Source organism: Alligator sinensis, unplaced genomic scaffold, assembly GCF_000455745.1.
Source record: "Alligator sinensis unplaced genomic scaffold, ASM45574v1 scaffold208_1, whole genome shotgun sequence".
In the NCBI taxonomy this organism is placed as follows: Eukaryota; Metazoa; Chordata; order Crocodylia; family Alligatoridae; genus Alligator; species Alligator sinensis.
The window spans coordinates 132,517-148,163 of NW_005842815.1; the positions used below are offsets into that span (position 1 = coordinate 132,517).

The 15,647-nt window shown below is 45.2% G+C and overlaps 1 protein-coding gene across 3 annotated transcripts in view; it reads right to left on the reverse strand.

Moving 5' to 3' along the window:
- The window catches only part of PRAG1 (PEAK1 related, kinase-activating pseudokinase 1), a 55,039-nt gene that overhangs the window by 37,139 nt on the left and 2,253 nt on the right, over window positions 1–15,647 (reverse strand). For all 3 annotated transcript variants that reach the window (XR_003091724.1, XM_025191424.1, XM_025191425.1), the window contains exons 2-3: window positions 14,036–14,453; window positions 8,766–10,645 (exon numbers count right to left, since the gene is read on the reverse strand). Coding sequence is in view for 2 of the 3 variants with exons in the window: in XM_025191424.1 (XP_025047209.1) it covers window positions 8,766–10,645; window positions 14,036–14,368 (2,213 nt within the window). In the remaining variant the exon portion in view is untranslated. The remainder of the gene's footprint in view (window positions 1–8,765; window positions 10,646–14,035; window positions 14,454–15,647) is intronic.

Sequence of the window (15,647 nt, forward strand, 5' to 3'; positions counted from 1 at the left end):
ACAGGTTCAGGTTTTATAGATGTAAATGTCTATTTTTTTTTAAATAATAATAATAAAAAAAAGCAAAACGAATAGGAAACAAAAACAAAAACCAAAGAACTCAAAAAAGAAGCAAAGAAAGGCCTGTCTCCATTACCGTAGGACCATGCTGGAGAGCACTGGAGGGAAGCATGTTTTGTCTGCTCCACACATACTACATGCTGTAACACAATGGGGGCACTACAGCACTACATGCGGTAAGACAAATTATGCACACATGCCACAAAGAGGCTGCTATGCCTCTTTGGGCACACATGCTGCAAGTTGGCCACCCCTGCTATAACAAGTATCCTGTTAGTGAGGTGCTAGGCACATGTCAGTCACTTGCTCTCTCAGAGGGGTGTACAGTATGTGCCTAATACTGCACCAAGCGGGCTACATCATCTGTTTTGAAGAGTAGCATGCACAGAATAGGAGCAGTATACTTCATTATGGCATTCCCTGGCATGTTCCTGAAGGGACAGAGGCATTCCAAAAAAGATCTAGGGGAGGAGTTGGCAAACTTTTTAGGCTGCAGCCTGAATGATAAAGCTCAGGTTGGAGGGAGTACAGGGTGCCAGGACTCAGAGGCTGTCCCCGCTTCTTCTTGTGGTGGTAGACAGTGGTTACAGAAAAGTGACCACTGCTGAAACCATCCACTGCTGAATGACCCCCAAACCCCACGTCTGCAAGCTAAGTTACATGGCTCTGTGGCCTGGATTTGGCCTAAAATGGTGTAGGTTGTCAACCCATGGTCCAGGGCTTCACTATATAGCTAAACAATGCATCCAAAAGGCACGAACCCAGCACTTTCCTTCTGCATATCAGCTTTATAACATATCACACCTAAACCAATGATGGTTGATGCCAGTGACAGTATGACAGGGGATGGATTACATTAGACATGACCTGTATATATACTTTCCCTCTAAAGCAGGGCCTGGCAATTTTTCAAGTCATGGGCCAGAAAAATCTGGCTCCAGTCAAGCACAGGCCTGGTGGCTTCAGTAGTGCATCAGGAGGGAGGGGTTTTTGCCTGGGCTGTGCCAGGGCCAGGCAGCTGGAAGCTGTGCTGGTGCTACCACTGCTTTTCCCAGCCCCCAGTTGGGGTGTGAGCACAGCTTCCAGCTGGTGGGGAGCTGTGCTGGGGCCAGGCAGCTAGGAGCAGCACCAGGGCCAGGAAGCTGGAGGCTGCACTTACCCAAACCTATTTCTCCCCATCCCCCTCCCACTCCCAGCTGCAGTGTAGGCACATCTGGAAGCTGGCCAGCCCTGTTCGGTTTCCTGCCAGCAGGAAGCTGTAGCCAGGAAGCAGGGGACAAGAAGAAATGGCAGCAATGTAGGTGTAGCTTCCAGCTGCCCAGCCCAAGCACAGTTCCTCATTGTCTAGCACTACCACAGGTGCAAAGAAAGACCTTCCAGCTCCACAGGTCACATACAGTAGCTCTGAGGGCTGGATATGGCCTCTGGGCTGTATGTTCCTGATCCCTGCTCTAAAGCATCAACTATTGCCACTGTTGGAGACAAGCCTATTTGTATACAATGACCATGAACTTAGACCCATCAGGAAGTAACCCCTCCCCTCCCCTTCCCCCCAGTGGCTAGAGGTAGGCTACTAAATGTACAACTACTAATTCTGTGGGACAAATCATGAAAAAAGAGGAACAGGATATCATAGATTAATAACTAAGGTGTCAAGGACACCAAGCAGAGAATTCCAACTAGCACCCACTATCCCTTGAATGTACCCAAGGATCCAGTGGACACAGCTCAGTGAAACTCTGCTCAGCAATGTGCATGGACAACAGAAAGGATGACAGCCCTGCAGCCGTCTTCCTGGTCTGGTAGAAGGACAACTTGGCCAGGGCCAGGAGGAGACCAACCAGAAAGTCCCCAGATTTTGTGGGGATACCATGCTAGAGGGATTATTTGTCTAACCCAGGGGTGGGCAATTACTTGGACTGGAGAGATGTTTAGGGAGTTTTGCGGAGCTGCCGAGGGCTGGGGAGGTGCTGAATCAGCCCAGCAGCACCTGACTCAGCCTGGCATGGTGGGGGGGATGCCAGTTGAGTTTATCTGGCTCAGGGTGCATCTGCCCCACATCAACTGCTGGGGGTGCAAAAGGGAGCAGGCAGGCAGGCAGGGTCTTCATTGAGACCAGCCCAGGACTGCTGTGGATGGGGTGCGCTCAGCTGGGTGGAAGCAATGTGGGCCATAGGGGGGCCAGGAGTGGTGTCTGAGAGTAGGACAGGCAGGCAGGGCCAGGAATGGGTCTGGGATCACAAAGCTGTGATTGTATGGGACTGCGACCAGGGCTAAGCCACACTCCACTTCCCACATGTCCTGCTCATTCCAGTTCCATGGGCATCAGCAGCTCCTGCCCACTGAACAGGTGCCCATCACAGGGATGTACAGGGAGTAGATTGTGGCTCTGCCTGGGGACCTGGCCCTGTGCTGCACCTGGTTTGCACCGTGACTACTCATGGCCTTGCAGCTCAGGGCAGCCCTAATGGATCATGAGTGGAGTAGACCATCCCACACTGCCAAGCTGATCAGTGCTGCTCTGTAGCTGTGCTGTACTGGGGCTGCCCATGCGCACCTCTGCTGAGTTGGGGGCAGTGGAGACTGGGTCACAGGTGGGTACTCCAGCTCCCTCCCAGGCTGGGCTGGTCACAATTCGCAAAGGCCGCCCTATGCTGCTGGGCCATGAGCAGCCATGGCATGAACCAGGTGCAGTGTGGGGTGGTGCGGGGCCCTCAGCCCAGAGATGTGATCTGCTCCCTGCACATCCCTGCAATGGGTGCCAGTTTCTGCCCACTGAACTGGTACCTGTTGCAGGGCTGTGTGGAGAGCAGATCATGGCTCTGCCCCAGCCCTAGCCCTATGCTGTCACCACCCTAAGATTTTGGTGCCTACCTGTGGCCTCATCCCATCTGCCCAGCCAAGCATGCCCTGTCTGCAGGGGTCCTGGGACAGCAGGACCGGGTCCAGCAGCGATGGCAGCAGAGACAGTGGGAAGTGGCAGCCAGGCAGAGTGAGCTGCTGCTGCAGGGGCTGCTGGGAAGTTGAGCCCTACTACCATGCCACCCCTGCCCTGCCGCATACTCAGGGGTGATGTGACAGCCATAAGTGCCATGGCCTAGGCTGCCACCTGCGCCTGGGCCAGGCGGAGCTGAGGGATGCACCTGGCCCAGATAGAATCCCTTGGCAGGTCAGATTTGGCCTGTAGGCCATATTTTGCCCACCCCGGTCTAATCTAAAATGGCACTTCTATGTTCTTATGTCTGTAAGTGCTTCTGAGACATTGACAACAAGGCTATTTCTCCATACCAGTCTCCTCAGCACCATGTAGGAATTATACTGAGAAGTATTTTTTTTTTAAATCTCTTATAGCCAAGGAGAAAAATCTAAACATGCTAGTACTTGTTTTGCTTTCAAATTAGTAAACTGTAGCTCCCTTTAAAATAAGCAGTAAGTATAATTAGACAAGGTAAACAGTTTTCATTTTCCTGCATGAAACTGAATGTGTACTGTAAGGCTCAAGTAGTAAAAAAAAAAAAAGACAAAGAAAAAGAAAAAGAAAACAAAACAAATGCACACACTCAGGGGTGGATCCAGACAGGGTATAGCAGTAAGGATAGACACCTCTATAGTTGCCACCACCACCACCGTCCCAGGTGCCGGGGGAGCCACAAAACTGCTCCTACCTGACTCCAGCCACAGGCTGTGGCTGCATGTGGTTCTATAGGAACATCAGCAGCAACAGCCTAGTTTCTTCTTTCTGCCATAACCCCACTGTGATCCCTGCTGGCCAGCAGGTGCTGGAAGGGGATGCCCTGCCACTGTTCCCAGCCGACCCCAGCACCGGGGGAGCCCCATAGCTCCCTCTTCCCTGCTCCAGCTGCGAGTTGCAGGGAACAGCTGCACGAAGTGCCAGGTTCAGCCAGGGCCTGCTCTGGGCCTGCATAGGTTTCTCTTTCCAGCACCTCCTCCCTACCAGCATAGAAAATGGCAGGGGAGGGAGCAGCCAGGCTGGGGAGAGGCACTTAAAGGAAGAATATGTGTGAGGCTGTCATTGACCCTATCTGACCCAGACATGGATAGAGTCCCAGAGCCTCTCCCATCCTGCTGCTGCTGGGGGCTGCAGGGAGAAGCTGCACAGGGATCCAAGCTTCACAGGATAGTGGTGGTAGCAGGGGGTTGGCTCCTCTTTCCAGCATCTGCTCCCAGCCAACAGGGGACACATGAGGACTGAGAGGGCAGGGAGCAGGTACCAGAGTGAAGAACCTCACCTTCCTGCCACCACTGTCTCTGAGGCTCCATCCATGTCTGTGTCAGATGGGGACAGCAGTAGCAGCAGTGATAGGGGGTTTCCCCATTCAAGCACCTGATCCCTGCGTGGCTCCCTAGTGTCCCTTTCCAGCCCACAGGCTCCAGCCACTCCTCACTCCTACTCTCTGTGGTCTGAGGGGTGGAGTAACAAGCCTCCCTTTAAGAAATTCTAGATGTGCCCCACTCAAACAATTCCCACAGTTGAGAATAAATATGCTTGATCTTAGCCAAAAGACCAAGATCAAGCGTATTCTCAACTATACTATATTTCAGTATAGATTATCACAATCCTTTTCTTGCACTGCAAGGTTAGTGTTTTTAAAGGACTGGTATTGCCTTTATTCTGTCATAGGCATATTAAATGTTGCCCCTTTTCCTGTAACATTTTAATAGTATGATGAATGCTCTGAACTGTTTTCTCCAAGGTGCACATTAAAGCAACTGTTTTCAGATGGTGGTGTTAGGTGCCAGCCTCTGTTGCATCCAATTTACACTGCTCTGATAGCACAAAATGTCCCATAACCAGCGTTTCTGACCATGGAAGGACCCTTCAGTGCCAGAACCAGAATTATAGCTCCAATGGCACAGTTTGTTTTTGAGACACCAGGGAGCAAGGCTTGTGGGCAGTTGACCTGCCCTGTGCTTTCCTGCACGCTGGCCGTCCCTGCCTGTCATCAAATAGTCACCTGCGGCCAGTAACACCTGGCTTTGTTTAGGTAGTCCTCTGAACAGGTTTAACAAAAGCCCAAGACTAAATCTGAGTCAAGTCTGGAGGGCAAAGTTTTGTCAATACTGCTATGTGGACAAGGAGAATGAAAAAATCATTATATCCCCTAACCAGGATAGCTCTAGAGGCAAACCCTTCCATAGATGCAACCACGGCTGTAGAAGAGTGCTTTTGTTATCTTAGCCTAATGCCTGATAGTCCTGGAGGTGGTATAACTATGCCAACACAAATTCTTTTGCTGGCATATGCCTTGTCTCCACTAGGCGGCTCTGCTGACATAGCTCTGAGAGCAAAGGTTCTTCCAGCACAGATACACTCTTTTACAGACTTTCCAGCACTGGAAAGACATGAATTCGGCTGGAAGTCACCTCTGCATTGTCCCAAGTTGTACTGTGAGCTCCTTAGCAGCAGCCAAGGAACTAGTTTTAAACCTACAGATTAGGCTTAAGCCAAAGTGGATTTTTAGACTTCCATGATTAAATTCTATGGTCTGACCCTTTATATGAAAAATGCTTATTAAGTTTCCACATATTTAGCAGAACCACAGTTTGGCAAACACTGCACACAGATCAAGGGAGGAGGAATATAAACACATGCTTACCCTATATACAGGTATTCTACATATATCTCTGCACATATGCTAACAGGCCCACACACAAGCAATGTGCTATGCTGTGCATGAAACATGCTCAGAGAAACAAAAGTTAAAATGGAAATGAGAACATGTACAAAGAAGGTGAACAGGTTGATATTTTTGGATTTATGAAACCTGTGAAACTGTGACCTGATCTTTTTAAGGCTGTTACAGGGGAGTTGGCAGCTGGGGGGAAATATCTGCTCTTTGGATAGTTGGAATGGAGGGGATCAAGGCATCTACTATGCAGATACACCACATATCTCGTCTATTGTCAGAAGACACAAGTGGATAAAACATAACACTGTTGCCTACTTTAATAACTAGAACTGATTTATGGGATCCCAAGATGTGGGAACATATGATCATACAAATTCAACTTTCATTTTTTAAAGTATAACTTTCTAACCCTTGTGTGCGTGAAGACAAGTTCTGAATGGGACTGAGGAGTAATGGCTGCAGTAGTCTTTGCCTGAGTACGCAGGTAGTCTGTGATGACACTGAGGGGAGGAAGTTTCCCCATCAGGCTCCCTGGAGTGTTAACTCCAACACACACTATTATGAGGGGCCTTTGCCGGTCCTACAGCAGAAGGAGAGGAACACAGCAGGCCCTTCAAGCACATACTTCAACAACTAGCATATTAGAACTGAAGAGCCCTCCTGCCCAAGATCACCATCCCTACTAGGGTGGCAACCCTGGGGAGAAAGGAAGGAGAGCTCAGCAGCCATAGGAAAACTCCAACTCCTGGTGGAGAAAAGGGGCTCCATGTTACTGTTCTGTTTTTTCAGGAAGGAAACAGCCACTTACCACATTAAAGTGGGGGAGGAGAGCAATGATGGAAGGGCAGGGTCAGATAGGCTGTCATGAAGTCTAAGGCCCTGGCCTGACTTCATTAGGCTCTGCCAGCACCTCACATTTCTTGCCTCCATAAATAACTTCCTGTTTCCTACATTCCTGTAATTCTTGTGCATTCAAGTGATACTGAATGAGATGCAAAACTCTCTCTTCCACAGCAACGTATTTTCACAGCTTTCTATTCTGCTAAAGTCTGAACCAGACTAAGTATTCTGGAAAGAACACAGTCACAAGCCACAGGTTAATGTGAGGAACAACATGCCAGCAGCCAGGGACAAAAGTACACAGAGTCAAAATATTTTTCTGTTGCTATATTTGATATTAAAGCAGGCTCTCTGTGGTCCCTTTCTTACCCTCCATGTCAATCTGGAGGTGCACCTGACACAGCAAGAAGAATGTGTGACATAAGGCTTTTCTGAAAAGATGTCCTTCCATGAATGCTCTCCTTTCTCTGACTGCTGAGGAGTTCTAAAGCTTTCTATTCTTTCCCTTTTTACAGAAATGCATTTTGTCTATTGTTTAGCTATTCTAAAAACTCATCTTCTCTATTATGCAAGGTGTAAGAAATCTCAAGTTCAGCAACGGAACATTAAGATGCAACTGAATTTGCACAACAGCAAACTAAAATTCTCAAGTAAACCAGTTTCACCACTTCCTTTGGCTTCAAAGCCTAGTAGCTGGACTTGCCTCTCTTTTTCAAACACCTTTCTTTCTCCTCTACTTATAAAAAACTGCACTAGAAGTTACACGCCTTGTGACTTAATCATATTGGGGAGGAATGGACAAGTTATAAAATGGAAGGATTTGTTAATCTAATTTCATCTTCTACATACCCATTGTAAGTATCTACCTCATCTACCAAATTGCCTGATTTACCAAGAGCCCTGGGAAGAATTTAGATTTATAGATTGTTAGGGCTGGAAGGGACCTTGCAGATCATTGGGTCCTGCCCCCCTGCTCTAGGCAGGAAGACAACTGGGGTTAGGTGACCCCAGAGAGGTGACTGTCCAGTCTCCTCTTGAAAACCTCCAGGGTAGGTGACTGCACCATCTCTGGAGGGAGTTTATTCCATAGTCTGGACACCCTGACTGTGAAGGAGTTTTTCCTGGTATTAAGCCTGAAGCAGTCTTCCAGGAGTTTGTATTCATTGGTCCTGGTCTTCATTTGATTTTTTTATTGAGACACAAATTTAAATGCAGAAAAATAATGTAACAAATTGTGAGAGGACCAGTTATTATTGGAAGGCAGCAGACCTTTCAGAGGGATAGCTCTTTTCCATATACATTTAATATACATAATTGCTACTTTAACTTTCTTTTAAATGCAAAAACAAAGTCAAACACTCAGAAGTTAGGAAATTCTGGAGTTAAGCAGGTTTGTGCAACCAGAGTTCTGTCCCTTTGCAAGTACATTTTATCAGTCTTTAGTTACCTGATCACATAACGGACCCTCTTTCGTATCTCCCCAACAACTTTTAAATGTCTACTTCAAGGCCTGTAGATGCTTGAGCTTCTCAATTTTTTAACAGATACAAAATGATGTATTTTCTCTTACCTTTGTTCTCAGAAATGGCTGAGTCCTTTTTAGTTGAAACAATGCTGCTGCTACTACTACTACTACTAAAACAGCCTAAGGGAGACACCCATTAGGCATAATTTCAGCCCAAACAGTTAATATTTTGCGAAGTTAAAAGCAACTAAAAAAGTGTTGGTGAATCTTAACTAGGGGTTCTCTCTAATAATGTATATTGTCTAGGATGTTATAACCTGTTCTTTGGTTGGTATCTGAGTATTCCTATGCATGACAGGGCTTCTCAGTCCACGTCTGACTTAGGAAATGCTAAGAGCTTCCTGTGTCTTTACATCAATATAATGAAGAAAAGGGCACATAAAACAAGTGCAACCAGAAGCTCTTTTTTATATCAACTCTAAAGGACTGCCACAACTTATCACAGCATTTGTACAGGGGCTTATAAAGATCTGGCATGATAGGAAAGAAAGTATGCAGCTGCACAGCAATTCCAGAAAGTCAGTTCTTATCAGGCCATTCATATTTTAAATCAGGATGAAAAAAGAAAAGCCTCCTTCAGTTAGGTTCATCCCTGCAGCAAGCAACTCTGTTTGGGTTTAAATACATAACTTGTAATCATCTTCAGTACAAAAATTAACATCAGAACACTTTCATACATCCAACTGTACCTGGATTGTTTCTTTGGAGGTGGAGGAGGAGGTACAAATTCCTCAATTTCCTTCTTGTCTGAAGGGAAATCAAAAGCAAAAGATGCTGATTTGCACATCCCAGGGTTGTTTTCCTGAAGACTGCAGTCTTCCATTTGATGGGCAGTGACATTGCTGGGAGCACTAGCTGGTCCATTATCCATGTCCCTTGCCTGTGGGTAGTTTAAGAGCTCCTGCTCTTCCTCCTCTTCCTCCTCTATTCGGCATTGCCTACTCCATGCTGCAACAGTGTTTTTATGCCTTCTCTCATAGGAGGAGACTGGCAGACCCCTGCTGAGCTCCTCTGCTGACATCCCATTGATATAAGAGCAGAAAGAGGGCAAAGCCTCCAAAACGCTAGTATCGGTACTGTTCCTTGAAGAGAGTTGGGTGCTGGGACCATCATGATCATCACTGTCATGCAGTCCTGCCACAGGAGAGCTGACTGCAGGCATGTGCATCTCCTCACTGCTAGTCTGGATGTTTCTGGACATTTTGGGAGGAACAGAAGGGCTCTCATTAACTAAATACTTGCTGTCTGTTTGTTGATGAAATCTATGGCTGTCTTCACCCAGACCCATCCCAATACTTGCTTGGTGGCCTTCTCCATACCCAAAGGTTGGCGATGGTGTTGCAAAATCAGGATGAAAGGAGGCACTAATGCATGGCCACTGGACCCCAACAGCTGAGTCTGGGCTGCTAAGAAATATTGTCTTCTTGTCATTCTCCGCATGCGCTGCCATAATTGTGATCTTTGCTGCTATTTGCGTGGTGGAATCCTCTGTTTCATTGCTCAAACGATGCATGCCATCTCTCCAGGGGCCATCAGCCTGCTCTTTGATGGGGCTGTATGAAGGCCTGTCTGTCTTTGTATGTGCGTCAGAATTATTTAACTGCACCTTTTTCCTCTTGGTACTTTCAGCATAAATGGGTTCACTGTGGGCAGGTTCTGCAAGATGGGTATGCTGGCGCTCTAGTTGAGCATTCTGGGGACTGCTTGAATTTTCCAAGTGGTTTCCTTTGTTAATATCTGATTCCCTAATGAGGGGATAGCATTCATTTTCCTGGGATAAAGCAAGAGGATTGCTGCTGCTGCTGCTCAGTATGTTGTCTGATACAACAGCAGCCTCAGATTTGAATGCTGACTTTTTTCTTTCTGAACACACACGATATTGTAGAGGGTCATGTAAATGGTGCTCCCTTTGCAAATATGAAGGTAAATTCAAAACTCTACATTCATCTTCATTAAACTTTACTGATCTTGTCTTTTCCCTTGGATTCTCTGCTGGGTCCTGTTTTCCCCAGAACCCTGTAGCTGGATTTTCACTTTTATGCCATACACCCTTATCCTCTGGACATGAAGTATCTTGTGGGACAGGACTCTTTCTGCAATAGTCCATGATTGAACAGTACTCCCCACTTTCACTTTCAAAGCCTGGAGAGCAGAAATTGCCACTGCTGTCCAAGGGAAGTGTGGCTCCTTCCCTTACCTGAAAGGATGGATTTCCAGTGGAGTCCATGGTAGACATAGTGCTTCTGTCAGTGAAGGAGAATGATTTGTGGCAGAAGGCCCTTTGTGCCAAAGTGCACTTTTCCTTGTTAGCAAGTATAGCTCTGTTCTCCTGTCCACTCATCTCATCCACAAAAGCCAAGCTATGGAAAGAGATATTTCTTTCCACCCTACTTTCAAGGTTATGCAGGCCCACCATGGAGTAGCCTTGAGGATGCTGAACACAGTCATTTAGTGCATCTTGAACAAAGGGCTCTCTCATAATGCTGCTCCCAAAATTGTCAAGGCATGTTCTTTGGGTTTCTCCAGGCTTCATAAGGAGATGTTTTCCAGGAGACATTTGCCAGCTGACCTGTGTTGGTCAAAGATAAAAGTATATTTTTAGGGTGTGTATTAAAGAGAAAGAGAATTAAAAAAAAGAAAAAAGAAATGCAGCTCAGGTTCTCTCAGGTTTGTGGTTAGTTCTGTTCTGTGCCTGTGTACTTGTCCCACTAGTAACTACTTCAACCTTTTCACTAAACATGTCCTACTTTCTGCACCATTTACAATTCTTGCATTACTAACAAAGTCTATATATTGAAGAAGGCATTACATTTTCTTCTTATTCAAGTTCTTATCTAGTAACATTTTCCACCTGACATACTGCATGTGTGTATTGTATTTAGAAGCAGCAAAGAGTCACTGATTAGAAGTGTGTGTATTTACAGTAATTTTCTTTCCGGGTTTTCAACCTTTTTGGGTAAGTGTACCCCCTGGCAGCCAGATGCCAAGCTGGGGGCGGGCACAGCCAAACGCGGACCGGCACCTGTGCAGGATGGCGCGTGCTGGCGCTCCATCCCCGCCCACCCACACATACCCCTAGGGCCTTCTCAAGTACCCCCGGGGGTACATGTACTCCTGGTTGACAGCCCCTGACTTAGAACATGAACATGAGACTGGGATACCCCAGGAAAACAACTTACCTACCCTGACAGGAAAAAAATTCCAGACACAGGACACAGCCCATTGAATAGAATAAAATCTGACCTAACCTGGGAAATATTACCCTGGATTGGAATGAAAGTAACTTATTTCCAGAGCAAGATCATTTCCCCCCTAGAAGAACTGTTCCTTTAGTACATTTGCTGCAACACAATTACCTCTGCGCTTTCGCCTTAAGATTCCTTGTCTCTGGGTAATTCTATCGATTCACCAAAACCTGGCAGAATGGAACCCTCTTGCAGTGCTTCCAGTTAAAGGCTTCATACTAAATGGCACTGATACCAGAACATTTTGGCTGCTGGCAAAAGATCCCTTCCATTTCAAGCTAGAAGTGGAAGCAGTGAAATTTTTCCCTTCTGATATGCTAGAGGCACTTGTACTCCCCACTTTCACTTACACATGTGTAGCATGCCCAGGCATTCCAGAAGACCTTATCTTTACTCCCAATAGCAAGACCTGAAGTCAGGGATTCTCTTTTTTTTTTTTTTTTTTTTTTTTTTAAAGTCAGGGATTCTTTCTAACTGCTCCCATGACAGCAGTGTTTCTCAGCCTTTTTAGCCATATGGCTCCCTCCATAAGTTTTCTGAATTTTGTGGGATTCCAGTTAAGAATCGCTGAGCTAGAAACTAAATTCAGAAAATATATGGAAGGGGCCTTGAGACTAAAAAACCCTGAGAACTACTGATATAGCTTGTGCCAGGTAAGGGTGGTGGGGGCAGGACCTAATCTTGTCATGTTCTGCTCTTTCCCCATCTGCTCCCTCCCAATCCCCAGTCTGTACTTGAGGGAGTAAGGATAGCCCTCACCACTGAACATGCTCCTGTGGGGTCTCACATGCTAATGACTGCCTTTGGGGCCCCTCCCACCACCCTTGGGAGACTGAGAGGAGCAGAGGAAATGAGCTGAACTGCACAGTGAAGCTGTGGATGCATGTCCAGAGACATGGCTGGGAATAGGGGGGACAGCAGGCATAGGGGCTGATGGCACAATGTCAGCAGTAGTAGTCCTCAGAGGAATAGCCACAGACACTGCAGGGCTAGCTGAGGGCAAGCACAGGGTACTAGACACAGGGAGGAGAGCACATCTTTCCTTATGCAAGGGCCAGGCAGCGCAGCTCCCTTAAAGAGATCTCACAGCACCCCAGCTGAGAATCAGCATCCTATGGGGTAGTGGCAATTTTTCTTTTCCTCTGCTCACTAAGGGAAGAGAAAGGGAAAATCTCATGGAATGCAGAGTGTTACACATGCCTGGTAAGTGATAAATTGTTGCATGCCAAAGACTTGAGATGGGAGAAACCTGTGTGTAGAAGAATAAACTGTCAAAGCCCAATTTCTGCTCTCAGCAACTGAGACTAAAACCAGAGTAACTGCACCGACTTTAATAGTAGAAAACTGCATTTATGCTTGTATTCCCATATGTCCTAAAAAAGGAAGTAAAGCAGAGTACTGACAGTCTAGTTAAATGCACAAGAGCCCATTTACTCTTTGATTATAGCACAGTTGATAAGCAGCTCCAACTAATGTTTTAAGTAAATGGGAAGATAGCTGCTTACAATTTCTTGCTGGGAGTTGAAGCAGTCAGTGTTTCAAACTATGGAACTGGTGCAGGACAGACATAAAAACAGAGATAAATCAGTCACTAGAAACAGAGCTTGCCATAAATCCAGTTCTCTGAAACAAACCTCCTGTGCTTATTGATTAGCATACATGCACAACATCTAGAAGAAACTAGTCAAGGTGGTCAGACAGGTGGGTGGGACTAAAAACAATGTAAAACTCATGCATGGTATTCAGAATCCCTTACCAAATTATTTCTGTCATAATTAGAATGGACTTGAATCACTCTCCAGATCCAAAAATTACTCACACTTTTTTGAAGAAAATGTTGATCTGAACTATGCCACTTAGTCCCATCTCTAGCACTAACCACTATTTAATGCAATGTTCTCCTTCAGTTCATCGCCTTTAACGGTATATTAAAAAGAACTGAATGGGTTGAAGAGATTTATAAATCAGGCAGTAAAACGTTCACATTAGCCAGTTCACTGGCACAGGCGGTTAGTGATCCATTAACCAATTAAGAGTCCATTAAAAATGGATGATGGTTTGGTCATCTATATGAAAATATAGTTTCCTAGCGAGCAGGTATCTAGCCACGGGAACTGCCAATTCAGTTGGCAGCCTCAGGTGTAGCAGAAAAGCCAAGGACTACATGGACATGTAGATCCCCTCATCCTTCGAGGTGGACCCTCCAGGTCAGAACTGAGATACAGTGGCTGGGTCATGAATGGAAAAATGAATGTTTAATACATTCTGTACAAAAATCAGAGGAATTCAGCCCTTGGGGTTGTCAGGCTAATCTCTGTTACAGGAAGAAGAGAGGTGTGTATCAAATCCACAATATTGCAATTAAAAAAGCAACAAGATAAGAGTCTTTTTAACCTAACAAGTTTATGAATGATTCTTTGAGAATTACATGTATAATCTAGTTCAATATTATATCATTTTAACAAGTTTTCCACCAGATTTTGCTAAGTGTTTTGCATTAGAAACTGAAAGACTCTAATGTAACTGGGTTTAAAAACCAAATGGAAAGAAGAAGAAAAAAAAATAAAGATTCTGGTTTAAAAAAAATGGATAAAGATAACGGAGGTAGGCTTAATATATACCCATCATAACAAATATCCATATTGTTGCCAACCAAATGCAAGCCTTACGTGAAAGGAACACTGTAAAATACCACTCCCTTCATTAATCATTACCTGTGAAATATCTGCATTCATATTCACATCCGCCCATACGTCAGAGACATCTGAGTTTATCATCGTTGGCTTCACAGCGATTGTCGGCTTTGTGTAGGGCGAGGCAGTTACACATGTATCTTCTGAAGGTATTTTCTCAGGCTTGGCTCTAACTCCATTCCGGCTGTGCAAGGGCACGTTGCTGGCTCCCAGTTCCAGGGATGTCTGCAGTCTGTGGGAAGCTTTAGGACAAAAGCAGTTTTTGCAGGAGCCAGGCTTCCAAATGTGTTCCACAAAGTTGCTGCAGGCAGACATTTTCAAGTCTTCCAGGTTCACACTGGTGGCCCTCTGCATCTTGGGAACTGAGCTCTATTATTCATTTTGTGTTCACTCCTTGAAGCTGGCCTTAAAGATTTGGATTATCCTATAGCTGAGCTATCTGGAAAGGCAGAATTAGTCAATTATTTTACATGGGAAAATTAGAGGATTTACACTTTTATAGGAAAAAGGGTATAATTACATATACTCTACTTCTACTGCAAAGACTTGTTTACAAGGCTTCTTTCACAGCTTAGCTAAAGTCTATACAACCACCCAAAAATCCTCAACTTCTAAGCATAGTTCTACTATGAGAACAGATAGGACATCAAGCAACCGACATTCCTTCAAAAAGTAATTCACTCTTTAACAAGCACATATAACCAAACAGATTGAATCTGAAACAAAAGTAAGAGGAACTGACAGAAAGTGAATATCACAGAAATATAGGGCTGGAAGGGACTTCAGGATGTCATTTAGTCCAAACCCCTGCTCATTGCAAGAGCACCCTGACTAAGGTATCCCAGTCAAGTGTCTATCTAACCTCTTCTTGAAAATTTCCAAGCATGGAGATTCCACAACTTTTCTAGGTAGCCTGTTCCAATGCTTAGCCACCCTTATAGTAAGAAAGTTTTTCCCGAGTTGAGGAGAAAGAATCCATTTCCACAACAAACTTTATTATTATTTATTTAGATTTATATCCCACCCTATCCAAAAGGCTCATGGTGGCATATAAGAAACAAACATCACACCTATGGGAAGAAGAGAACCAATGAAGCAAAAGACATAGGTAGTTCTGTATCCCAATGCAGCTGCAATCACCCTATCACCCTAAAACAGCGGGTTCCAAATTGTAGTTTGTGAATCACTGGCAATCTTAAAAAGCCATGGGGTAAGTGACCCATAACTGGCCTGCACATCACATCAGGTCCTAACGGTTTTTACCATGTATTCAGTTAAAACCTTGATGATAGGGATGCATAATGGTCATGAAAAATCCTCAGAGCTGACAGGATTTATTGATCCAAAAAGTTTGTGAACCATTTTTATGAGACATAACGGCAATTATACTGTACATGAAAGTTAAGCTGAGACTGTATGTAAGAATAATTAGAGACTGTGTCTATTGCCACTGAACAAGACAGAGAAAAAGGCTGAGAGTCTGCAGTTGGCACTGATTTGAACAACTGCCAGGAGAGTTGCAAATAATGGTGTCAGTTCACTGAAATAGCTTATTGTTTGCAATGGTGAAACTGAAAACACATGGATTAACACACTCTGTTAATGGATTACTTATAGATGAGGAATCCTTTCC